The 27,592-nt window shown below is 39.8% G+C and overlaps 1 protein-coding gene across 15 annotated transcripts in view; it reads left to right on the top strand.

Moving 5' to 3' along the window:
- The window catches only part of KIAA1328 (KIAA1328 ortholog), a 425,847-nt gene that overhangs the window by 336,978 nt on the left and 61,277 nt on the right, over positions 1-27,592 (top strand). For 10 of the 15 annotated variants that reach the window (XM_086372655.1, XM_086372653.1, XM_086372654.1 and 7 more), the window contains one exon: positions 19,805-19,913. In XM_086372655.1, coding sequence (XP_086228781.1) covers positions 19,805-19,913 — 109 coding nt within the window. Of the gene's footprint in view, positions 1-625; positions 4,899-19,804; positions 19,914-27,592 lie in introns of those variants that run through there. The other 5 variants (XM_086372664.1, XM_086372658.1, XM_086372661.1 and 2 more) reach the window with 1 other exon arrangement.

The following is a 27,592-nucleotide window of genomic DNA, read 5'->3' as shown; positions in this document are numbered from 1 at the left end:
TTTACTTCTTATTTCACTGTCCTTTCTAGGATTCTATTAACCGTGTAGAATAAAATGGTAAAAGTGGACTCATGCCTTGTTCCCAGTGTCACAGGGAAGGCAGACTGTCTTTCACCATTAAGTACGATTTAAATGTAGGCTTTCCGTAAATGCCCTTTATCAGGTTAAGAAAGTTTCCTCCTCATTTGCTGAGAGCCTTTATGGTAATGAGTGTTGAATTTCATCAAGTCTTTTTTTTCCTGCACCTATTGAGATGATCATGTGTTTTCTTCCTTATTCTGTTAACGTGATGAATTACACTGATTGGGAGATATTGGTGCATAACGTCCTTTTTCTTTTTGGTAATGACCTTGTCAGGTTTTGGTATTAGAGTTATGCTAGCATCATGAATGAATCAGGAGCAGGTCAGCAAGATGGCAGCATAGGGACTTCCAGGAGCTTATCCCTCCCCAGAAACACTGAAAAACCTGGCACATACTGTCAGAACCCACATTACCAAAGCTCTGGAAGATGGTGAATGATTTATGGAAACCAAGCAAATGCTTAACTGGGAAAAAGGGCACTGAACCATGGTAGGAGAACTTTACAAAGTTTTAATTTATGTTCACCCTACTCCCTTCTACAGCATAGCAGCAGTCTTACAGATGACAGCCGAGTTCCAGGTGTGAACTGGTCCCAGAGGAAGCAGACCTTATTCTCAAGGAGTTGTGTTTATCTGTTTCATCCTGTCTGTGGATTTCCCAAAGGGCTGATACATGGAGATCTCCTTTGTTTTTCCTACGTGTAAACTTTTTCAAGACAGAGAAGCAGCTGTATGTAGGACATTCCTTGAAAACATTGAAAGCCAAATGAAAACACCACTGCCACCTGGGGTAAAAAATAACAGTTGAGACAAATAATAGACAACTAAAAGCCAACACACCTCGGTGAAATGGATTCACCTAGGAATGGATTCATTCCTAAAAATACACAAAATACCAAAACTGACCTAAGAAAAGCAAAACATCTGAATAAACCTGTTAGCAAATAGATTAAACCAGTAATCACAAAGCTCCCAACAAAAGCAAGCTCAAAATTGGATGGCTTCACTGCTGAATTATATCAAATAGTAAAGAAGAATTAAGACAAATCTTTTTCAGACTCTTCCCAAAAATATAGCAGAGGAAGCATTATTCTGCAAGCAAAGTCAAAGACATCACAAGAAAACTATAGACAAAAAACCATTGTGAATATAGATGAAAATATCCTCAACAAAATAATAGCGAACTGAATGCAGCAGTATATTAAAAGAATTATATATCATGATCAAATAGGATTTAGCCCAAGAATTCATCATACAGGTGGTTTATCATATTAAAAGGTATTTCATAATAAAAATACCATAGTAATAAAAATAAAAAATATGATCATGTTAACACAGAAAAATCATTTGACAAAATCTGACACTCCATGATAAAAACAATAATAAAATAGGAGTAGAAGGAAACTTCTTCAACATAATGAGGGACATCTATGAAAAGCCCACACCTAATGTCATATTCAGTCGTGAAAGACTTCCCTCTAAGATCAAGAACAAGCCAATTATTCCCACTTTTGCCACTTCTATTCAACATTTTACTGGAAGTTTTCTATTTTTTAAGAAGACATATAAAAATTAGGCAAGAAAAAGAAAACATACTCAAATTGGAAAGGAAGAATTTAAACTGCATTAGCAGATGATATGATTTTATATAGAGAATATCCTAGAGAATGCAAAAAAGAAAAAACTACTAGAACTAATTGCACCAAAGCTGTTAGAGCTAATAAATGAATTTAACAGAGTTTCAGAATAGAATTCAGCACAAAAATCTATTGTATTTGTATATACTAGTAATGACCTCAGAGAAGGCAATGGCACCCCACTCCAGTACTCTTGCCTGGAAAATCCCTTGGGCAGAGGAGCCTGGTGGGCTGCAGTCCATGGGGTCGCGAAGAGTTGGACACAACTGAGCGATTTCACTTTCACTTTTCACTTTCATGCATTGGACAAGGAAATGGCAACCCACTCCAGTACTCTTGCCTGGAGAATCCCAGGGACGGGGAAGCCTGGTGGGCTGCCGTCTATGGGGTCGCACAGAGTCGGACACGACTGAAGCAACTTAGCAGCAGCAGCAGCAGTAATGAACTACTGAAAAGGAGTAAGAAAACAATTCCATTTATAACAGCATCAAAACAATAAAATACCTAGCAATAAATTTAACCAAGATTGCAAGACTTGTACACTGAACAGTTGCAAGAGATCAAATTGCCAACATCCATTGGATCATAGAAAAAGCAACGGAATTCCAGAAAAACATCTACTTCTGTTTTTGACTATGCTAAACCCTTTGACTGTGTGGATCAAAAACAAACTGTGAAAAATTCTTGAAGATATGGGAATACCAGACCACTTGAAGTCTCTTGAGAAACCTGTATGCAGGTCAAGAAGCAATAGAATTGGACATGGAACAACGGACTGGTTCAAAATTGGGAAAGGAGTACAACAAGGCTATGTATTGTCACCCTGTTTATACAGCTTATATGCAGAGTACACCGTACAAAATGCCAGACTAGATAAAGCTCAGCTGGAATCAAGTTTCCAGGATAAATATCAGCAACCTCAGATATACAGATAATACCACTCTAAAGGCAGAAAGAGAAGAGGAACTAAAGAGCCTCTTGATGAAGGTGAAAGAGGAGAATGAAAAAGCTGGCTTAAAACTCAACATTTAAAACACTACAATCATGGCATCTGGTCCCATCACTTCATGGCAAATTGGAGGGGAAAAAGTGAAAGCAGTGACAGATTATGTTTTCTTCAGCTCCAAAATCACTGCAGATGGTGACTGCAGCCATGAGGTTAAAAGACACTTGCTCCTTGGGAAAGAAAGCTATGAAAAACCTGGACAGCCTATTAAAAAGCAAAGACATCACTTTTCCGATAAAGGTCCAAATAGTCAAAGCTATGCTTTTTCCAGTAGTCATGTACGGATATGAGAGTTGGACCACAAAGAAGATTGAGTACCAAAGAATTGATGCTTTCGAAGTGTGGTGCTGGAGAAGACTGTTGAGAGTCCCTTGGACTGCAAGGAGATCAAACCACTCAATCCTAAAGGAAATCAACCCTGAGTATTCATTGGAATACTTTGCCCACCTAGTGCAAAGAACCAACTCATTGGAAAAGACCCTGATGCTGGGAAAGATTGAAGGCAAAAGGAGTTGTGGGCAACAGAAAATGAGATAGATAAATAGCATCACTGATTCAGTGGACATCATTCTGAGCAAACTCTGGGAGATAATGAAGGACAGGGGACTCTGGCATGCTGCAGTCCATGGGATCACAAAAAGCCAGACACGACTTAGCAACTGAACAACAATAACAGCAAATCAATGACTTTAGTAAAGTCTGTATATAAAGTTAATATATAGAAGAAATCCCTTGCATTCCTATATACTAAAAATGAAAAATCAGAGAAAATAAGGAAACAATCGTGTTCACCATTGCAACAAAAAGAATAAAATACCTTGGAATAAAACTACCTAAGGAGACAAAATGTGGTCCACTGGAGAAGGGAATAGCAAACCACTTCAGTATTCTTGCTTTGAGAACCCCATGAACAGTATGAAAAGGCAAAAGATAGGATACTGAAAGAGGAACTCCCCAGGTCAGTAGGCGCCCACTATGCTACTGGAGATCAGTGGAGAAATAACTCCAGAAAGAATGAAGGGATGGAGCCAAAGCAAGAACAATACCCAGTTGTGGATGTGACTGGTGATAGAAGCCAGGTCCAATGCTGTAAAGAGCAATATTGCATAGGAACCTGGAATGTTAGGTCCATGAAACAAGGCAAATTGGAAGTCGTCAAACAGGAGATGGCAAGAGTGAACGTCGACATTCTAGGAATCAGCGAACTTATTTGGCAAAACTAATACAATATTGTAAAGTTTAAAAATAAAATAAAATTTAAAAAGTAAAATAAAATAAAATGGACTGGAAAGGGTGAATTTAATTCAGATGACCATTATATCTACTGCTGTGGGCAGGAATCCCTCAGAAGAAATGGAGTAGCCATCATGGTCAACAAAAGAGTCTGTAATGCAGTACTTGGATGCAATCTCAAAAACAACAGAATGATCTCTGTTCATTTCCAAGGCAAACCATTCAATATCACAGTAATCCAAGTCTGTGCCCCAGCCAGTAACACTGAAGAAGCTGAAGTTGAATGATTCTATGAAGACCTACAAGACCTTTTAGAAATAACACCCCAAAAAGATGTCCTTTTCATTATAGAGGACTGGAATGCAAAAGTTGGAAGTCAAGAAACACCTGGACTAACAGGCAAATTTGGCCTTGGAATACAGAATGAAGCAGGGCAAAGACTAATAGAGTTTTGCCAAGAGAACACACTGGTCATAGCAAACACCCTCTTCCAACAACACAAGAGAAGACTCTACACGTGGACATCACCAGATGGTCAACACCAAAATCATATTGATTACATTCTTTGCAGCCAAAGATGGAGAAGCTCTATACAGTCAACAAAAACAAGACCAGGAGCTGACTGTGGCTCAGATCATGAACTCCTTATTGCCAAATTCAGACTTAAATTGAAGAAAGTAGGGAAAGCCACTAGACCATTCAGGTATGACCTAAATCAAATCCCTTATGATTATACAGTGGAAGTGAGAAATAGATTTAAGGGACTAGATCTGATAGATAGAGTGCCTGATGAACTATGGACGGAGGTTCGTGACATGGTACAGGAGATAGGGATCAAGACCATCCCCGTGGAAAACAAATGCAAAAAAGCAAAATGGCTGTCTGGGGAGGCCTTACAAATAGCTGTGAAAAGAAGAGAAGCAAAAAGCAAAGGAGAAAAGGAAAGATATTCCCATCTGAATGCAGAGTTCCAAAGAATAGCAAGAAGAGATAAGAAAGCCTTCCTCAGTGATCAATGCAAAGAAATAGAGGAAAACAACAGAATGGGAAAGACTAGAGATCTCTTCAAGAAAATTAGAGATACCAAGGAAACATTTCATGCAAAGATGGGCTCGATAAAGGACAGAAATGGTATGGACCTAACAGAAGCAGAAGATATTAAGAAGAGGTGGCAGGAATACACAGAAGAACTGTACAAAAAAGATCTTCATGACCAAGATAATGACGATGGTATGATCACTGACCTAGAGCCAGACATCCTGGAATGTGAACTCAAGTGGGCCTTAGAAAGCATCACTACGAACAAAGCTAGTGGGGGTGATGGAATTCCAGTTGAGCTATTTCAAATCCTGAAAGATGATGCTGTGAAAATGCTGCACTCAATATGCCAGCAAATTTGGAAAACTCAGCAGTGGCCACATGACTGGAAAAGGTCAGTTTTCATTCCAATCCCAAAGAAAGGCAATGCCAAAGAATGCTCAAACTACCACACAGTTGCACTCATCTCACACGCTAGTAAAGTAATACTCAAAATTCTCCAAGCCAGGCTTCAGCAATACGTGAATCATGAACTTCCAGATGTTCAAGCTGGTTTTAGAAAAGGCAAAGGAACCAGAGATCAAATTGCCAACATCCACTGGATCATCGAAAAAGCAAGAGAATTCCAGAAAAATATGTATTTCTGCTTTATTGACTATGCCAAAGCCTTTGACTGTGTGGATCACAATAAACTGTGGAAAATTCTGAAAGAGATGGGAATACCAGACCACCTGACCTGCCTCTTGAGAAATCTGTATGCACGTCAGGAAGCAACAGTTAGGACTGGACATGGAACAACAGACTGGTTCCAAATAGGAAAAGGAGTACGTCAAGGCTGTATATTGTCACCCTGCTTATTTAACTTCTATGCAGAGTACATCATGAGAAACACAAAAGCTAGAATCAAGACTGCCGGAAGAAATTTCAATAACCTCAGATATACAGATGACACCACCCTTATGGCAGAAAGTGAAGAGGAACTAAAGAGCCTCTTGATGACAGTGAAAGAGGAGAGTGAAAAAGTTGGCTTAAAGCTCAACATTCAGAAAAGGAAGATCATGGCATCTGGTCCCATCACTTCATGGGAAATAGATGGGGAAACAGTGGAAACAGTGTCAGACTTTATTTGGGGGGCTCCAAAATCACTGCAGGTGGTGACTGCAGCCATGAAATTAAAAGATGCTTACTCCTTGGAAGAAAAGTTATGACCAACCTAGATAGCATATTCAAAAGCAGAAATATTACTTTGCCAACAAAGGACTGTCTAGTCAAGGCTATGGTTTTTCCAGTGGTCATATATGGATGTGAGAGTTGACCTGTGAAGAAAGCTGAGCGCTGAAGAATTGATGCTTTTGAACTGTGGTGTTGGAGAAGACTCGAGAGTCCCTTGGACTGCAAGCAGATCCAACCAGTCCATTCTGAAAGAGATCAGCCCTGGGATTTCTTTGGAAGGAATGATGCTAAAGCCGAAAGTCCAGTACTTTGGCCACCTCATACGAAGGGTTGACTCATTGGAAAAGACTCTGATGCTGGGAGAGATTGGAGGCAGGAGGAGAAAGGGACGACAGAGGATGAGATGGCTGGATGGCATCACTGACTCGATGGATGTGAGTCTGAGTGAACTCCGGGAGTTGGTGATGGACAGGGGGCCTGGCATGCTGTGATTCATGGGGTCACAAAGGGTTGGACATGACTGAGCAACTGAACTGAACTGAACTGAAGGTGACAAAACACCTGTATGCAGAAAACTATAAGACACTGGTCAATGAAATCAAGAATGACACAAATAGATAGAGAGATATACCATATTATTGGATTGGAAGAATCAATATTATGGAAATAACTGTGCTACCCAAAGCAGTCTACAGATTCAGCACTGCTCCTGCTGTGTCGCTTCAGTCGTGTCCGACTCTGTGTGACCCCATAGACGGCAGCCCACCAGGCTCCACCGTCCCTGGGATTCTCCAGGCAAGAACACTGGAGTGAGTTGCCATTTCCTTCTCCAATGCATGAAAGTGAAAAAATAAAGTGAAGTCACTCAGTCGTGTCTGACTGCTAGTGACCCCATGGACTGCAGCCCACCAGGCTCCTCTGCCCATGGGATTTTCCAGGCAAGAGTACTCAGTGGGTTGCCATTGCCATCTCCCAGATTCAGCACAATCCCTATCAAATTATCAATGGCATTTTTCTCAGAACTTGAATCAAAAAGTTTGCAATTTGTATGGAATCACAAAAGACCCCAAATAGCCAAAACCATCTTGAGAAAGAAAAACAGACCTGGAGAAATCAATCTTCCGGATTTCAGACGGTATTACAAAGTACAGTCATCAAGACAGTATGGTACTAGCACAAAAGCAAAAATATAGATCAAATGGAACAAGATAGAAATCCCAGAGATAAACCCACACACCTATGGGCACCTTATCTTAGATAAAGGAAACACAAATATACAATGCAGAAAAGACAACCTCTTCAGTAAGTGCTCAGAAACTGGACAGCTGCATGTAACATAGTGAAATTAGAACACTTCCTAACATCATACACAAACATAATCTCAAAATGGATTAAAGACCTAAATGTAAGGTCAGAAACTGTAAAGCTCTTCTAGGAAAACTTAGGCAGTACACTCTTTGACATCAATTGCAGCAAGATCCTCTTTGACTCACCTCCCAAAGTAATGGAAATTAAAAAAAAAAAAAAGCAAATGGGGCCTAATTAAACTTAAAAGCTTTTGCACAGCAAAGAAAACTGTAAGCAAGATGAAAAGGCAGCACTCAGAATGGGAGGAAATAATCACAGATGAAGCAACTGACAAAGGATTAATTTCCAAAATATACAAGCCAGATCAATACCAGAACAACAAGCAACCCAATCAAAAAATGGGCAGAAGACCTAAACAGACATTTCTCCAAAGAAGACATACATATGGCCAATAAACACATGAAAAGATGCTCAACACTGCTCATTATTAGAGAAATGCAAATCAAAATTGCAATGAGGTAGTAACTCCCACCAGTCAGAATGACCATTATCAAAATTCTACAAATTGATATTTGGCAAAACTAATACAATTATGTAAAGTTTAAAAATAAAATAAAATTAAATTAAAAAAAAATTCTACAAATTATAGATTCTGGAGAGGGTGTGGTGAAAAGGGAACCCCCTTGCACTGTTGGTGGAAATGTAAATTGATACAACCAATGTGGAGAACAGTATGGAGATTACGTTTAAAAACTAGGAATAAAGCTACCATATTACCCAGCAATCCCACTACTTGGCATGCTATGCTAAGCCATTTCAGTCATGTCCAACTCTGTGCGACCCCTTAGACGGCAGCCCACCAGGCTCCCCCGTCCCTGGGATTCTCCAGGCAAGAACACTGGAGTGGGTTGCCATTTCCTTCTCCAATGCATGAAAGTGAAAAGAGAAAGTAAAGTCACTCAGTCGTGTCCGACTCTTAGCGACCCCATGGACTACAGCCTACCAGGCTCCTCCATCCATGGGATTTTCCAGGCAAGAGTACTGGAGTGGAGTGCCATTGCCTTCTCTGACTACTGGGCATATGCCCTGAAAAAACCATAATTGAAAAAGGCCCATGTACCCCAGTGTTCATTGAAGCACTATTTACAATAACCAGGACATGGAAGCAATCTAGATGTCCATCAACAGATGAATAGATAAAGAAGTTGAGATATATATATATATATATATATACACACACACAGTGGAATGTTACTCAGCCATAAAAAAGAACAGATAGGAGTCTGTTGAAATGAGGTGGGTGAACCAAAGAGAAAAACAAATATTGTATGTTAGTCCATATATATGGAATCTAGAAAAGTGGTACTGATGAACATACTTCAGGACAGGAATAGAGATACAGGCGTAGAGGAGAGTCTTCTGAACACAGTGGGGGAAGGAGAGGGTGGGACAAATCGAGAGAATAGCATTGACATTATATACTACCATGTCTGGAGTGGAATGGGAAGCTACTGTGTGGCACAGGGAGCTCAGCCAGCCTGGCACTCTGTGATGACCTAGAGGGGTGGAATTGGGGGAGGAGAGGTTCAAGAGGGAAGGGATATATGTATATATACATACATATATGTTTATGGCTGATACATGGTGTTGTGCAGCAGAAACCAATACACCATTGTGGAGAAATTACTCTCTAGTTTAAAAAAAAGGAAGAAAATGTGGTACATATATATAATGAAATATTACTCAGCCATAAAAAGGAATGCATTTGTGTCATTTACAGAAACATAGATTGACCTAGAGATTGTCATACAGAGTGATGTAAGTCAGAAAAAAAAAATGTTGTATAGTAATGTATATATATAAAGTCTAGAAAAATGATAAAGGTGATCTTATTTGCAAAGCAGAAATAGAGACACAGACATAGAGAACTAATGTATGGATACCAAGGGGGAAAGGAGATGGATGGGATGAATTGGGAGATTGGAACTTACATATATACATTACTATGTGTAAAATAGATACCTAATGAGGACCTACTGTGCAGCACAGGGAACTCTACTCAGTGCTCGGTGGTGACCCAAATGGGAAGGAAATCCAAAAGAGGCAATTTATATAAGAAAAGTGAAAGTGTTTGTTGCTCAGTCATCTCCAACTCTTTGCGACCCCATAGACTGGACCCCATAGCCCGCCAGGCTCCTCTGTCCATGGAATTCTCCAGGCAAGAATACTGGAGTGGATAGCCATTCCTTTCTCCAGGGGATCTTCCCAACCCAGGGATTGAACCTGGGTCTCCTCCATTGCAGGCAGATTCTTTACCATCTGAGCCACCAAGGAAACACCAAATATATGTATACACATGGCTGATTCCCTGTGCTGTACAGCAGAAACTGACACAGCAGGGTAAAGCAACTGTACTCCAGTAAAAAGAATAGTCAAGAAATCAAAAATTAAAATGTGCTGTGTGTTCAGTTGCTCAGTCTTTTCTAACTCCTTGCAACCCCATGGAGTGTAGCCCTCCAGGCTCCTCCAGACAAGAATACTGGAGTGGGTTGCCATGCCCTCTTCCCAACCCAGGGATTGAACCCAGGTCTCCCTCATTGCAGGTGGATTCTTTACCATCTGAGCCACTAGGGAAGCCCAAAAATACTTGAGTGGGTAGCCAATCCCTTCTCCAGAGCAACTTCCTCACCCAGGGATCAGACTGGGGTCTTCTGCATTGCAGGCAGATTCTTTACCAGCTGAGATACCCAAGATGCCCCAAAAATTAAAATAATAAATGTATTTTCTACACATGCCAAGAAAAAGTTAGAAAGCATGTAGAGAAATCAGAACCCTCATACATTGCTGCTAGGACTTTAAAATTGAGGAGCATTGTAGAAAACACTTTGATAATTCTTCAATACATGAACACAGAATTACCACAAAACTTGTCAGTTCCACTCAAATGCTTTCAAGCAAATCTTACACACATGTTATCATAACAACTCTATTCATAATATGCAAAAGGTGGGAGGAACCCAAATGTCCATGAACAGATGAAACAAAATGCAAAAAATCCATATATTAGAATATAATTTAACCATAGGAAAGAATAAACTTCTTATCCATGCTACAGTGTGGATATACCTCAGTGACATCTTGCTCAGTGAAAGTAGTCAGACACAAAAGACCATGTTGATGGAATCATGTTATATGATTCTATTTATATAACTACCCAAAATAGACAAAGGACATTAAGTGGTTCCCAGGGGGTGTGGGGGAAGGGAAAATGGAGAATGACTGCTTACTTGGTACAGGGTTTCCATTTATAGTAGTGAAAAGTTGTGGAACTAGAGCATTGCAGTGGTTACACAACATTCTTATAATGCACCTAATGCCAGTGAATTGTACACGTTGCGTGCATGCATGCTAAGTCGCTTATGTTGTGTCTGACTTTTTGTGACCCCCATTGACCATAGCCCACCAGGCTCCTCTGTCCATGGGATTCTCCAGGTAAGAATACTGGAGTGGGTTGTCATGCCCTTCTCCAGGGGATCCTCCTGACCCAAGGATCAAACCCACGTCTCTTTTGTCTCCTGCTTCGGCAGGGAGGTTTTTTACCACTAGCACCACCTGGGAAGCCCCCAATTGTACACGTTAAAATGGTAAATATGTTTTTTACCACAATTTTCTTTTTAAATAAGTCAGAAAGTCTTTTCTCCCTTTGTTTCCTAAAAGAGTTTGTGTAAGAAACTGTTAGCCCCACCATAGAAAGTCAACGAGGATGAGTAGGGGTATGAAAAACTACATATGAGAGGTTTCGAGATTTTTAATAGGCCTGAAGTGGCACCAGCAGTGTCCACTAGTTTTCCATGTGACCATCCATAGTTACAAGGGAGAGCAGGGAATACAGTCTAGCTGTGTGCATTGTGGTGGATAACTAGCAGCCTCTGTCACAGCAGCGTTCTTCAAAATAGCCCCAAACCAGAAACACTCCAAATGCCCATCAATCGCAAAGGAGATAAGAAGTCATAAATGCATGCAATGGAATACTGTGTAGCAAAGGAAGCAGACTGCAGGTATGTAAACCATCAACACAGACTTATCTCACAGACATAATGTTGAGCAAAAGAAGTCTCAGAGAGAAATATATATATATATTTCTCTTTGTATAAAGTTTTAAAGCATCAAAACTAAGCCACATTCTGGGATGCATACCTAAAGTGGTAAAACTATAAAGAAGAAAGGTAGTAATTAAAAGACTAGTGGCTGGCTCTTGGAGGCAAAAAGAGGTTGTAATTAGAGATGTGTATTGGTGATGCTTCCAGGTGGCATGCCACCAATACATTTTCTTGATCTAGAAAGGGCTTACCCTGGTGTTTTCTTTACTGTTTATTCTTTGAACTATACTGAATACTATAATATAGCTCAGCTATTTTAAAAATGCAAAATGAAACAAAGGCCCAGAAATGGAGTTTTCTTAAACATTGAACTCAAAGAAGTTCTCTTATCATAAGATGTTGATTGATGGATGAGCAGACATATCCCCAGCTCTGTATAAATAGGATATGATCCATTATATTCAATTCCATCTGTGTATGCAAAGATATGTGTGTTTATTTACATAAATATATTCACATATATTTACATATGTATAAACATATGCCTTTATGTGTGGAAAGTATCAGCCTAATGGATGATAGTCTTAACAGCACTTTTGTTTTTAAAATGTGTACATTGTGTGTGTGTATGTGTGTGTTTAGAGAGAGATATGTCATTCTATGAATATGCATTAACTATATGTAATTGTTGGTATACTTAATATTAAATCAAATTTTATAGAAGGTATAAATATTAAAAGCTGATATATAGTTTCCTGTAAACTTAATAAGGAATAGAGCTTAAAGAATTAACAAAAAGAGGTAAATTTGCCCTATGCCTTACAGCAATCATTCTTAACTTTTTGGGGTCTCTTTCAGAATTTAATGAAAACTATGGTCCCTTGACCTAGAAAAATGAATGAGCATATATACATACATTATTGTACCTGCAATTATGAAGGATTCCTCATAATTCTGTGTATTTATGAAGAATATAGAAGTCTCTGTACTCTATTAAAATTTCTTTAAAAAAATTTCCTATCAAATATCAATTGTCTCAACCAAGTTTTTGCAAGAAGTATCAAAGCAGAGAAAAAAAGACTAATGTTCAAGTTTTGTGTAATAGTGACTAACAAGATATTTCTCTTATTACTACCAGGCATTTCTTCTTCCCCCTCGCCTCAGCCACAAGTCCCTCCCAGTTGTTTCTCTTCCTATTATTATTATTATTTTTTTAGATATTCAACACTTTATCATAAAATAGACTTTGTTTTAGATATTTCTCAGCTATAGGCTAATGTCAGTGTTCTGAGCACACTTAAACTAGGCCAGGCTAAGCTCTGATGTTCATTATTAGTCTGTGTTTTTTTTTAATTGGAGGATAATTGCTTTTCAATGTTGTGTTGGTTTCAGCCGTACAACAGCACTAATCAGCTTTAAGTGTGTGTGTATGTGTGTGTGTGTATATATACTCCCTCCCTCTGGAGCCTCCCTCCCACCCCCACCCGTCCCAGCCATCTTGGCTGTCACAGAGCACCCAGGTGGCCCCCTGTGTTATTCAGCAGCTTCCCATCCCCACCCGTCCCAGCCATCTTGGCTGTCACAGAGCACCCGGGTGGCCCCCTGTGTTATTCAGCAGCTTCCCACTATCTGTTTCACTCATGGTAGTGTATGTAGGTCAGTGCTGCTCTCAGTTCGTCCCACCCTCTCCTTCCCCGCTGTGTCCACAGTCCATTCTCTACGTCTGTGTCTCTGTTTCTGCCCTGCAAATAGGTTGACCAGTGCCATTTTTCCAAATTCCATCTCTTCCTTTCCATCACCCAGGATCCCACCCAGTATTTGTAGTCATGGTGAACTGCGTTTCCCGCCTTCGTTCTCTCTGTTCCATTCTGTTCTAAGCTCTGCTACAAGAATAATCTCTCCAAAGACCAGTGTGGATTTTTTTTAATTGTTGTTGCTGCTTTGTTTTAGATTTGAGTCCAACTAACACAGTGTCTTTGTCTGAGAGTTTGCAATTCAGAATCAAATAGACCTTAACTGCATTCAGAGCCCAGACTTGTTCTGACCAGCCGTGTGTGGTATTGGACAGGTTGCTTGCCCTTTTCACAGTATCCACATCCTTATCTGTAAGATGAGGACAATAATATAATTTACTAACTGGTATAAAGATTAGTAAGATAATGCAAGTGAAGTGATTTAAAGTGATTAGCGAAGGACATAGTGATGCTCAAGAACTATTTCCTGAATTTATTAAATATTTAGCTATAAGGTTTTTTTAATTTAATGCTTTTGTGAACTCCATGCCCCCTGTTCCTTTCTTTCAAAATTCCACCTCCTGCATCAGATCTTCCCTAACCCTAAAGCTAGATGTGATCTCTCCCACTTCTTAATTCCTCAGACTTTTCATATTATATTTCACAGCAGTATAGCATAATAGTGAAAACTCTGGGATCAAATGCTGGTCACTTACTAGCTTTGTGACCTTGGGCGGGTCATTTAAGTCCCCTACAGTTTATTTTCCCCATCTGTAATTAGATATTAAGAAATAGTATATGTCACAAAGAGTTTTTATAAGGATAAACATAAGTAATGTTAAGAAGTGGCAAAACTATAGATATGGAGCTGGAGGGGGATATGAGCAGAACAGTCAGAGAGAAGAGAGTGACTATAAATGGGTATAAGGAAACCTTTTGGAGTGATGAAATACTTTAAAATTGAATTATAAAAACAAACACATGACAAAAATATTAAAAACTGGCTATGTACATTTACTACTGTTTATCAAACTGTACCTTAAGAGGGATACATTTTGTGGTGTTCAAATTATACTTCAATGAAGCAATTTTTTTAAAAAGCAAAATGAATACATGGTATATGGAAAAGGCTTAGAACAGTAACAGGCCCATAGTAAGCACACTGTTATCTGTTGGCTGTTATTAATACCTTCTACTGTTTTCTACTGCCTTGAGTTATTTATGGTTCTTCACCAGATTGTTCAGAATGTCTCATTTCTTACTCACATCTTCCTTCCCTTCTCCATAAACTAAGCCTGAATTTAATCCTGGTACTAGCCCCTGTGTATCATTAAGTACTTGGTAAACATTTACTGACTCATGCATTGTATGAACTGATGGAGTTTATGTCCACTATTAGAAAGTACTGGTTTGGGTTGAGGGTCCCACAGGTTTGTGTATAAGAAGTCTGAATTGTGCTTTTGGCCAGCTGGTTTTTCACATCTCTACATGATAGAGAACAGTCAGTATTGAGTATGGCTTTTAAATACCAGGATCTTGGTAATTATTTTGATGCTAATCTCTACAGATGTAAGACTCTTAGCTTATGCAGGCCTGGTTTTCTCAGGTCACAGCTAAACCCTGCCATTCCCTGAGTTAGCATATGGTATTCCTGATCTGGTATTCCTAACACACCAAAGCTGTCTTTTCAGATCGTTTGAATATTCACCATTTCCTCAAAGAGATAGTGACTCTTCCCAGATAACTTCTTTCCGCGGTTTGGGCAACAGTTTCCTAGGAACCAGAAGAAAATTGTGAATGAGATTCTTATAGTCTTCCAAGAAAAATACAAGAATGTTTTGTGTATTTTTGGAATATACAAAATATTCCACATAATATTATGTGGAAAATAACATTAAGAAGAAGAAGGAGGGGGAAGGATAAGATGGCGGAGTGACAGGATGTGGAGTTCACATCTTGCCACAGAGGCATCAAGAACACACCTACAAATGGAGCAGTTCTCACGGCACCTGCTGAACACTGGCAGAGGACCCTGGACGCCTGAACGGACAGGAAAAGATGAAAGAGAGAAAAGGAAAGGAGAGGAAGCAGGACAGGGTCTGTGGGTCTGGGTTGAGGGGGTGAGGAACTGGAGGAGAGGAGAGGTTCCTGTGCCCAGGGGATCCTCCTCACTGTGGGGAGATCAGCTCAGGCAGAACGGGGGACTTGGGTTATGGAGGAGAGTGCCGCAGCCGGTCTGTGGCAGGCGGGACAGAGTGAGCCATTCACAGGCGGGCTGTGCGCAGCCCTGCGCTCCTCAGCCTCAGACGTGTGTCTCCCCGTGTGGACGGGGCACTGGGGTGGAACGTGGGGTTTGGAGAGCAGACCCGACAACAGGACTGCTGTTGGCTGCCCGGAGACAGCCTGAGGGGATAGGAGTGAGGTGCTCCACTCCAGGAGTGCTGCTGGAGGAAGCCCAGAGTGCCGTAGAAGTGAAACGCTACTGCTGAGTGAGGCATGAAGGGCAGCGCTGCTTACAGCCTCGTCCCAGTCGGCTGCTGCCTCCCCTGCTCCTGCCTGGGTGAGCACCCATACCCCAGCCAGTTGCCACCTCTGCCCCCTCCCACTGAAGCGCCAGTGCACCTCAGGCGCTGCCTCTGCCCCCTCTCACAGGTGGGGAGCAGATCCCTGTGGTGGCCCATGCATAGAGGTGAGGCTGAAACCCAAGCTGAACCCCAGGGACTATGCAAGGAAGGAAGAAGGTCTGAAATCTCTCCCTGCCGCTGCATGAACCACAGATTAAATACCTGTGACCATCTTCATAAACTCAGCACCTGCGGAACAGCTGAATGGACAAGTGTCCCCACAGCTGAGACAGATCTGGTTGTAGCAGCTATGGAACCTGTCAGCACATACACTCAGGAGTGGACCAAGTCAGAGCCCGAGCTGCCCCTGTAGTGCCTGCAGTGGGTCCAGATCCAGGATTCCTGCAATCCTGAGACCTGATTTGAGTGGATTTATGCTGGCAGCCTGGTGAAAACAAAGCCTGATAAGACACCAGGGCCAAGTGCTGGCATACACACTGTTACAGTGGGGCTGAGAGCAGTGCCAGCAACACAGTAACTTGGGAGCTCACACAACAGGTGAAAAATGACACAAGAAAGCATCCCCACAGATGAATAGCGCCGGAGAGGAACTCTCAGTGTCTTCTCTCCCAGTGGGAGTGCCCCAAACCTGCCGACCTTGCACCACAGATAAGAAGCACAGCAAGAATAAGATCTGGAGCCTCTACTACAGCAGCTCGGGAGCAGGCCCTGCCCCTGACAGAGCAGTGAAACTACAGAGCAAAGGGGAGCCCCCTCGGCTCAATATCCAGGGCAGGCTCTGGTCACCACACCAGCCAAACCCCCCTATCAAGGGGATCATGGCCAGCATACACTGAGGAAAGAGGTGGCAAATGTTCATACTAAAAACAGCCCTCTCACTAAGCAATAAACACACACACACACACACACACACGTGTGTGAAAATAGCCCTCTAAGGCTGTCTGAGAGTCTGGAATTGGGTGGAAGAACTGCCAGCATTTAGTCTTGAAGGTCAGCAGGGCTTAGGTAAAGGAGCTCCACAGGGCTGGGGGAAACAGAGACTCCACTCTTGGAGGGCACACACAAGATTTTACATTCACTGGGACCTAGCAGAAAGCAATACCTCCATAGGAACCTGGGTTGTACCTACCCAGGGGTCTTGGAGAATCGCCTGGAGAGACAGCGATTGACAGTAGCTCACTGTGGAGGCAAGGACATTGTTAGTGGAGGCATCGGGGAGTATTAATCGGTGTGAGCTCTCTCAGGGGTCCCCATGTGGAACCACTCAACAACCTGCAGGTTCCAGTATTAAAATGCCTCCAGTCAAGCAACCAGCAAGACAGAAACACAGCCCTACCCATCAGCAGACAGACTGCCTAAAGTCGTCCTAAGCTTACCCCATCCCCAACACATTCCCGACACAGCTCTGCCCTCTATAAGGACAAGACCCAACTCCACCCACCACAGGGCACCAGTCCCTTCCACGATGAAGCCTGCACAAGCCCCTGGATGGACCTCAGCCACCAGGGGACATACATCAGAAGCAAGAGGCACTACGATTCTGCAGCCAGTGGAAAGGAGACCATAAACACAGTAAGTTAGACAAAACGAGTCAACAGAGAAATATGTCTCAGTTACAGATGAAGGAACAAGATAAAAACCTACATGAACAACTAAATGAAGAGGAGATAGACAATCTACCTGAAAAAGCATCAAAATAATAATAATAAAGATCCAAAATCTTGGAAAAAGAATGGAGACACAGGCCAACAAGGTACAAGAAATGTTTAACAAAAAGAAGATTTAAAGAACAAATAGAGATAAACAACACAATAACTGAAATGTGAAATACACTAGAAGGAATCAATAGTAGAATAACTGAGGCATAAGAGCAAAGAAGTGAGCTGGAAGACAGAGTGGTGGAAATCACTGCTGCGGAACAGAATAAAGAAAAAGAAGGAATAGAAAGGAGGACAGTCTCAGAGACCTCTGGGACAACGTTAAACACACCAACATCTGCATTATAGGGGTCCCAGGAGACAAAGGCCTAAGGAAATATTTGAAGAGATTATAACATGGGAAAGGAAATAGTCACATCCAGGAAGTTCAGAGAGTCCCACACAGTATAAACGCAAGGGGAAACATGCCAAGACACATACTGATCAAATTAACAAAGTTAAATACAAAGAAAAAAATATTAAAACCGGTAGATAACATACAAAGTAATACCTATAAGGTTATAAGCTGATTTTTCAGCAGAACCTCTGCAGGCCAGAAGAGAGTGGCATGCTTTATTTAAAGTGTTGAGAGGGAAAAACCTACAACCTACAATACTCTACCCAGCAAGGTATTCATTTAGATTGTACAGAGAAATCAAAAGCTTTACAGACAAGCAAAATCTAAGAGAATTCATCACTACCAAACAGCTTTACAACAAATGCTAAAGAAACTTCTCTAGGCAGGGTAAAAAGAAAACAAAAAGAGACCATAGCTATAATAGAAACAAGAAAATTAAAAATGGGAAAGCTCATTTGCCTGGTAAAGGCAAACATACAGTAAATGTGGGAAATCACCCACACACAAATATGATATGGTACATATAGATCACGTAATATTACTCAGCCATAAAAAAAGAAAAAATAATGCCATTTGCATCAACATGGACCTGGAGATTGTCTTACTGAGTGAAGTAAGTCAGAGAGAGAAAGACACATATATGATACTACTTATATGTGGAATCCTTAAAAAATGACACAGATGAACGTATTTACAAAACAGGAATAAAGTCACAGATATAGAAAACAAACATGGTTTACTAGGGGGAAAAGCAGAAGCAGAGGGGAGGGAGAAATTGGGAGATTGGGATTGACATACACACACTGCTATATATAAAACAGATAACTAATAAGGACCTACTGTATAGCGCAGGGAACTGTTCTTAGTCCTCCATAATGACCTATTAGAAAAGAGTCTAAAAGAGGAGAGTTATGAATAGGTAACAACTGAGGCACTTTGCTGTTTGGCAGAAACTAACACAGCATTATAAGTCAACTGGACTCCAATAAAATTTTTTAAAACATTTTTAAAAAATTAAACAGTAGCCAGAACTCTTCCTATAAAAAGCATCTATCAAAAAAGAAGTAAGGTGAGATAATCTGCAAGGTCTCTCCAGCTTTATCGTGAGAATTTGATACATGAAGAAGCTCAATTATATTTTTAATAAACGAAAAGTTGGAAATTTTTGTTTAAAATGTTTTTAAAAAGAGGAGAAAATTATTAAACAAGTAATAATAAAACAAAAACAAAAGATTTTTCTTTCCATGCCGTGTTATTACTTAGCCCCCCAAAAGTAAAACATAATTACCAACTAAACCTTGCTTGTTAGAAACAGAAACCAAATTAGCCCCAGAATGGTGAGTTGAGCATCTTACTTGTTTTAGCCCAATGTTGAGTTCTTTAAAAGAAGCATTCATAATTTATGCCTACTTTGAAAGTTTTTTGGGGGTAGAATCAATTTAATTTGGAGGGCTTAAAGGTACAAATTTTCTATTTTCTATTTTGTCAAGGAGAGGAAAGAACTTTTCTTATGACAGTTAAAAGGAGCAAAATAAAGCAATCGACTTTCTTGGGTGTCTTTACCCTAAACGCAAATCATCAAGACTTTAATAATCAGGTTTACCAACCAGATCTCTAATTAGTCTGTTATTGCACAAATCCATGTTTTTAAAAACAAGATATTGTGGACCACTGGTGTTTACAAAACCAAAACAACCCACCGAGTTTTCCATCTGCCATTGTTGCATTTCAGAGGGGAAGACAGCTTACTTCTAAAGCTTGGGGATTCCTATAATCTCTGATATATTATTCATGATAGACTCTTGCATTTTCTTTTATTGAATGCCTGAATTAGTTCCTTTATTGTACATGCAGGGACAGTGGCAGAAGTTCGAAAAGATGCATCCACGTCTCCTATGACAACAGGGAGCCAGAAGGAGCTTGTAACCCCAGCTACATCATCATCCCAACATGACGGCTCCCGGTGAGTTTCAGGGATTCTTTGCTTTACCATTCTCCAGGTGAGAACTTCTGCTGAGTTATTTAATAAAAAGTGAAAAATCTTAACAGTTCTTATGTCTCCAACTCAAGAGAGAGGCCCTTATTTGGAAGCATCTAGATACGACCAGGTAGAACTCCTGGAACCCTTTCCTTTATCCATGCTTGTCCTTAATCGGTAATGGTAATTGACAAGGTTTCCATAGAAACACAAAGCTAATCCTACCTTTCATCAGAAAATGTTTAGGAGCGGGTCCTACCCAATTTATCCCGAAATGGTTATACACTTGGACTATACACTTAACTTACTGAATCAATTGATACTGAAAACCATAGTGGGTTTTGTACTACAGTTAAATGACTATCAACATTTACTTATACAGAGACATTTGAGGAGCTGATACTTTGATTGGCTTTTTCTACAGTCAGGAAAAGAAATATGTTATTAAAATTTCTCATGTCTAATAAGCCAATTCCTATGTTATACATTTAACACTGAATATATAAACATTAACACCAAAAGGGCATGTTTGTGTTTCCTTGGGGATGTGATTTTTTAAGCACTTAAAATCCTAGCATCTTATCCAATAAATATAGATTTTAAGACTTAATTTTAAAGAACTTTTGGGAAATGACTCAACACAGAGGATAATAGTAATGGAGGAGTTAAGGTAAGAGGAAAGGCAATCTGGGTTTTCGAATGAATTTTCCTATCTTTGACGCGAAGATCTTGAATCAGATCTTTAACACTACTCTAATGTGTTTTTGATAATTGCACTTCAATTTCGTGAGAGGCATGAAAAAGAAGAATAAAATGTTCCCCAGTAGGGTTTTATAGAACATCCTCAGCACACATTTTCTGAAATGACCATATCAACTTTGTGGAGTTTTACAAGCCCAGGTTAAAATTGCAGTGAAGACTCATATCTACGGACCTTAAAAAAAGGATTCTTTTTCTGTTAGTTCTTAATGCTGCAGATCAGCTAGATACAGATTCTCAGAAGCTTCTTAAATAATGAGCATTTGGCTAAATAAAACAATGTGCAGCACCCCAGATTTTACCCTTAGAAGTGCGTGATGGCATATTATAGGTCTGCAATACAAAGTGCAGAGTTGAAAAAAAGACTCAGTACTATGAAAATCGGTTACCAAGGAAGCACAGTGGTTGCTTTCCAGATTTCGGAATCAAGATTATTTGAATTATTTTTATTTCAAAGTGTAGAAAAGGAATTTTTATAGACTACTTTTACATATAAGCTTTTAATGCAAAAGGAAAGCCTATTATTCTTCATTCCAAGAAACCTTTGACAGTACTGAGAAGAACAAGAATAAAAGCCCTTTCCCTGTCTACCCAAAATTCCAAGAATTGTCAAGACCTGCAGAAAAGGATGGGGATGGAACAGGGGCCGTGGGAGACAGTTTTTCCTTTGTTCTCTGAAAGTGCTAACACCTAGGAGAGTCCCATATGGGTCCATGGGCAGGTGATAAAACCCAGCGTGGCAAAGTCATCTTTCTCATTCACAGTGTAGGTTGTTAATTGTTCTCTCTGCTGCCTGTCAGTATAATGTGAAATTTTCATTCCCCATTCAAGATGGGAAAAGTTGTGGCTGAAAATGTTAACATTTGCATTTTTATTTGTTGATTTATTTAAAGGACAGCCTCTCCTACAGCAATCCATCACTTGGTGACACCCCAAATATGAATAATGTATTGTAGACTTGCGGTTACAATGTGTAATAAGTGCTAGAGACAGTAAGGGAATGTTAACTATGTTGCAAATGTAATATTTATTGACGCATAAAGTTTATTGCTTTCGAGGTTCAATAATACTGACCATAGGACATTAATATCACTTATCCTGATTTTAGCAGGGCACCTTTGTGTGTGAAAATATTCATCTATCTCATGCTAACAAAATAAATATGTAATTTACAGCACAAGCAAAGAGGCTTGTGCTGAGAGTGGCAATGCTTCTGTCTTTCTATTTTACGTCTGGCCTCCAACACCGATCACACACTCCTGAGGTGTCCAAGAAAGTAGGCACAGTGGGCATCTTGGCACAAGAAGGTGGCACCACTGAGCTAAACAGTGCCACGCGTTTCTGCTGGACCGGAACAGGCAACACCCCTAGACCATTACACCTGAAGAGGGGACTGGAGGGACTTTTCTCCCTGTCATTCCGAATACCAGTGGGTTGGTGCATCTTTGCTCACAGAGTAAGTTGAATAAATACTTTTCCTGACACAATTCTGAGTCAGAGTTTACCCAATTCAGCTTGATCTTCTGGTCTCCAGTGTGGAGCCAGAGCTGGGCAAGTTACCAGTGAATTTGTTATGAGCAGAAATGTTGCTGATAATTAACCCTTTTGGGCCTTCTAGAATTAGTTGTGTCCGTTGCCAGCATAAAGATCATATAAGAAATATCTGAGATCCAGAGCAGAAGAAGTAATGTTAATTAGCAACCGTCAGCTGTAATTGTCATCCCCATTAAGATGCAGAATTATGTATTTCTTCGTTATAAATAACCTTTCTAATTGTACTTGATGTATGCCAATTTAATCAAAAAGCATACTTGCAACAGGCAGATATTTGCATTAATGTAGTTTTGAATCTTCAAATCTTTTATTTCAGATTTGAGGAGAAAAGTCTATTACATGCTGTATATTTTTTAAATGGTGGTATCTTTTTCTATTCAGATATGTATATCTGGAACATTTTGTATTAAAATGAAGACAGTATCTTGTGAAGCTGTTCACTGAAGCAGAAGTCTTGTCACTTTTTAAAGTATTGGTGGAGTTTCCCTCGGTCTTATGACAACTCAGTGATGATTGTTCTAAACTGATATACAAAGACAAATACCAGGCCTGCGGCAGGTGTAACTCACTCAGTCCCTGAAGTAAAAGGTTACTAAGGCCCCTTCTTGCTGTTCTTCCCTGACTCAGAAGACCTAAGGCCAGTACTCTTGAACTGTTCCCCCACCCCCACTCTGAGATATGAAGAGAGAAAGACAGATCTCACCAAATCATGGCCAATTAGTGAATTTTTGGAACTGGAGCTGTGGCTGGCCTATTTCTAGGACATACTGTTCACCCCAGTAATCTAGGTGTTTTTTTTTTTTTTTCAGAAAGATTAGTTTATATCACAACAGCAAGTTGAAGTTTTCTGTTTTACTTTGTTTGGTTTGTTTTTTGATGTATGTCATGGGAGATGATTTTGTAGAGCTTGTTTTTTGTTGAGGGAGTTTGGGAAATATTTGTGTATGTGCTATAAAGGACTTAATAGCTTATTGGGGAAACTTTAAAAAGAAATAATAAGCTGAATTTGTTTGTTTGTTTGTTTTTTGAGGCCTTGGCCCTTTGCTGTCAAACCATACGCTTAATATGTTCCAAAAATTTTGCTGTAAGTTTCTACCTTGCCGAGCTTTTTATAGAGCAATTGCCAGGACACAGTCGTGCTCACAGGCCACTGTTCACACGCAGCTGACTTGAAAGTCAATTGTGGAGCATCCATTGAGGTTGAGATTAAAGGACCCAGGCGTTGCTTCTTAGCTGTTTGGATGACTTTTACTTCTTTTTTTCTTTTTTCTGATCCCAAATTTCAGTGTTTTTTCATTCATTCACACTGTGTGAAGCTTGGATTTAGTTCTGAGGTATAGGCAGTAAGCCCATAAAACTCTGATTTAGAGTAAGAATCTGACAGACTTACTTTAAGGGTCAGAATTTGTTTTTATAACTTGATAGGAAGTTAATCTGAGAAAAGGGAAAGGATTGTGTTTCCATCACACACAATAGCCAGATTGCAACACTTTCTTGCACTTGTGCCCAGAATCCTATCAAAAATTCTTTTTTTTTTTAAATCAGAACTTTTCCTCTCCTAGACACTCACACAAATATTTTTAGTACCTAACCAGATCCCCTCATGTGCCTAGCACATAACAATGTGTTATTCTCCCAAGGTGGAGAACTAAACTAAAATCCATAACCTCAAACTAGAGCCTTGCAGGCGCTACTTGGCTTTATGTGGTCTGTTTGAACAGCAGACCTCACTGCCTCTATACAATAGAGCCTATGAGTGGTGACTGTATGTGACGATACTGGCTTCTATTCATCGAATGCCTATTGTGTATCAGGTATTGTGTTGGGTATGTTCAGATATGTCCTTTCACAATATATGTTCATACAAATTACGTGTCATTGTAAAGCTCTTTTTAATGACTGTTAAAACTCATTTTCAAAGTATTGGATTTCTCTTAGAATTTTCATAATGATTTCCAAAAGTGTGAACTTCTAGGCCAAGGACTGTTATTTTAACTTTGTCTACCCTCAGAATAACAATTTCACATTGCACATAAAGTACCATTCACTATAACATTTCCATTTTGTGTGTATTGTAAATAACAAAATAAAAACAAAACTTAATGAACTCCAGGAGATAGTGACAGACAGGGAAGCCTGACATGCTTCTGTCCATGGGGTTGCAAAGAATCAGACACAACTTAGCAACTGAACAACAAAATGAAATATTGCACAAAATGATGACAAATAAAAAGGGATAATGTGAAAACTTTAGAAAAGAATTGGTTGAATATGTAAAAGAAAATATGAAGTTATAAATATACCTATCTTACATATCAGGAGATGAAAAGCGCAGCCATTCAAAAGGATTTTTATTTAAGCCAAGTTGATAAATTGAAATTCCCTGCTAGCAGGTGCATTAATACCAAGAACAGTTGCATGCATGGAAATTTTTGTGTGTTTGATGAAGAGATGTTGCTTTTAATTAAGCCATGATTTGGGCTGTTACTATAATTCCCACTGTTAAAAGCCATTAATATAATCATCCATTCCTCTTGTACACACTGCTTATAGAGTGTGTAAATTAAGAAAACAGAAACAAATAGGCTAAATAGAAATAATAAAGACATAGTTTAATTCCAAGAAATGAATTCAGCTTGAGGATACCTGTCAATACATTCTTGACATAGAAGGAACATACAGTACAGAGAAAGTGCGCATCGTTACAGCTTACATTTACTAGCCACTTAGAGTTCTAGTCCTAGTCTCAGGAAATCCCTCTAAATTCTAGTGAAGGGATTATAAGAGCTATTTTACTGCTCATATGTTTCTATATTTTCCATATGTTTTATAACAACAATGTATTACTTAGGTAATTTTGAAAACAATATTTAAAAGAAAATACAGAGCACACATTCATAGAAAGGAAACCTATTTCATTATTTTACACTCTATAGTGCCAAGTAGTTGCAAAAAAAACCTGTTATCTTTGGAACATATGACATAATTATGTTATTTCTTTGTTGAGCCAGCAATAGGTGAGGATTATGCTTCCTCGGTGGGTCTTCTCTAGGGGACTGAACTCTGAAAAATGCTGTGATTAGTGACATCTGTTCAGTATTTTCAGTTCCTGCCATCATTTCAGGTTTGGGCCTCATTTAGACTTGCTCATTTGGTCCAAGGTCATCAAATTCCCTTCACTTCAGTATTAAGAAACATTTGTTGAGTGTTACTTACTGTCCTAGTCACTTAACTGCTTTTATAAAAATTATATATGTTGCCTAATGTAATCCTCACAATCAAGAGAAAGTAAAGCTCAGAGAAGCAATTATAGAACATTTAAGAGCCTGGGGATAATGATTATAACACCCAGGTTAACAGGCCTAGGTTTCAATGCTAGTTTGTGTGATTTTGAGCAAATCCCTTAGTTTAATCTATAAAATGGGGATAATAATATCTCCCTCATAGGCTTGTCATCATGGTTAAGCAAGATAGATCACATAAAGTACCGAGCACAGTCCTGGTACATGGCTAATAGGAGCTGTCATTGTAGAACTTCCCAGGACCACACAAGCAATAAGAAACAGAGCTCAGATTTGGACCTTGCTGTTATAATTCCAGACTCTATGTGAATTCCCTGACAAAAGGTTAGGAATAGGGTTAGGCTCATCTAAGAGTGGGCAGTACTGCTGCATTTTTTAATATTTACCATGGAAATGCTCTTGCAGACATACCTGAGCTTGATTCCTCATGTGAAAATAAGAGATTTTAAACCACCTTGCAAATTTGCTCAGAGGATTAGACATGACTAGATATGCAAAGCCTTAACTTGGGGCTGGGTGACAATACGCCCTCAAGGTTAGCTTCCTTTTCTGTGCTCTGGGCAACTAGATTTGGGGGAGCACCTGGAACACAGTATATATGAATGACACAGGCTCCCCTTGCAAAATGCCCTGAGTGGCAGAGCTGTGCAGAAATGTGGCTTAGAAGCAAGCTGAATAACCCTGCATTCAAAGTTATTTATAATGGATTTCTTTTCATAATTATCCCTTTGTGAAAATTCTGAAAGGGCTTAATTCCCTTTAGAGCAGTGGTTTGGAAATCTATGTGCACATTGGAGTCACTTAGGAATCTGTCAAAGTAGCAGTTTCTGGGCCTTACCTGGGTTAATTGAACCAGAATTGCCAGAAACGGGCACCAGTGATGTACAATTTTTGAACATCACTGAACTCTGTGATGTTCCCAGATGACTCCGACATACTTGGTCTAAAGACACACTCTGGAGCTGCCCATCTTCTCACTGCCCAACCCCTGCACACTGGCATTCTCCCTTTCTCCTTTCTGCCTCTCTCCTATCCCAGGGCCTCTCCCCTCGGTCAGCAGTTTTCCGTAGCCATTGTCATCCTCTCCCCAAGGTACTATCAGGATACATTGGTAGCCTGCAGTGAAAAAAAATTATTAAGAGGTCCTTGAAGAACTCCATTCAGTAATCTCAGTTGTTGAAATTGGAGACTAATCACTGGGACATATTGTTGATGGCTTTCTTCTCTGTGAAGTGTATGGACACATCATTCTGTTCATGAAGGAACTCTCAGCAAACAGGAGAAAGATGCCTGAGGAAATAATTCCTAATGCTTTCTGCCACTTTTCTCCTTCTCTGCTTTATCCTTTTTTCACAGTACTTATCACCTTCCAATAGACTGTGTAATTTACTGATATATTTTGTCATCTGCCTCACCTGTGTCACATGGAACGTAAACTCCTGAGGATGAAGATTTCTGTTGTATTCATTACTGCATCCCTGTGCTGAGCAGGGCCTGGCTCATGGTAGACATTCGATAAAATATTTATTGGATGAAAGAAAGAATGAATTAGTGATCAAAAAATGGATGTTTCCTTTTATTTATTCATTCAGCCACACCATGTGGCTCCTGGGATCTTAGTTCTCCAACCAGGGATCGAACCCGGGCCCGTGGCAGTGGAAGTGCCAAGTCTCTGGACCATCAGGGAATCCCCCAAAATGACTATTTCCTTTTAAATGTATCAGTTCATGTATTCGTGTAGACAACAGTTTTCCTTCATTTCTTCTCTGTATCTACAAAAGAATCATGTTTATACCCAGCTAATATTAATACATTCATTGTGCTTCATTTATTTCCCAGAACTTCCTCACATTTTCATCTACTTGAAGATTTTCCCATTGTATGAGAATTGGAAATGTTTAGGTTGTCAGGAGGTTTCCAGACTGGATGACAGCAAGCTCTCAATTGTGACCAGTTTTGGCATGTTCTTTGCACTGAGATTTGTTGCTTCCTTAATATCTCACAATTATCTTCACTAAGTGAATGTAGAATGTATACCACTCCATTATC

This window comes from Bos grunniens, chromosome 24, assembly GCF_055505025.1.
Source record: "Bos grunniens cultivar Pamir isolate PY7600 chromosome 24, Bosgru_T2T1.0, whole genome shotgun sequence".
NCBI lineage: Eukaryota > Metazoa > Chordata > Mammalia > Artiodactyla > Bovidae > Bos > Bos grunniens.
The sequence above is the reverse complement of the archived record's forward strand: the minus strand, read 5'-3'. Positions and strand labels throughout refer to the sequence as shown.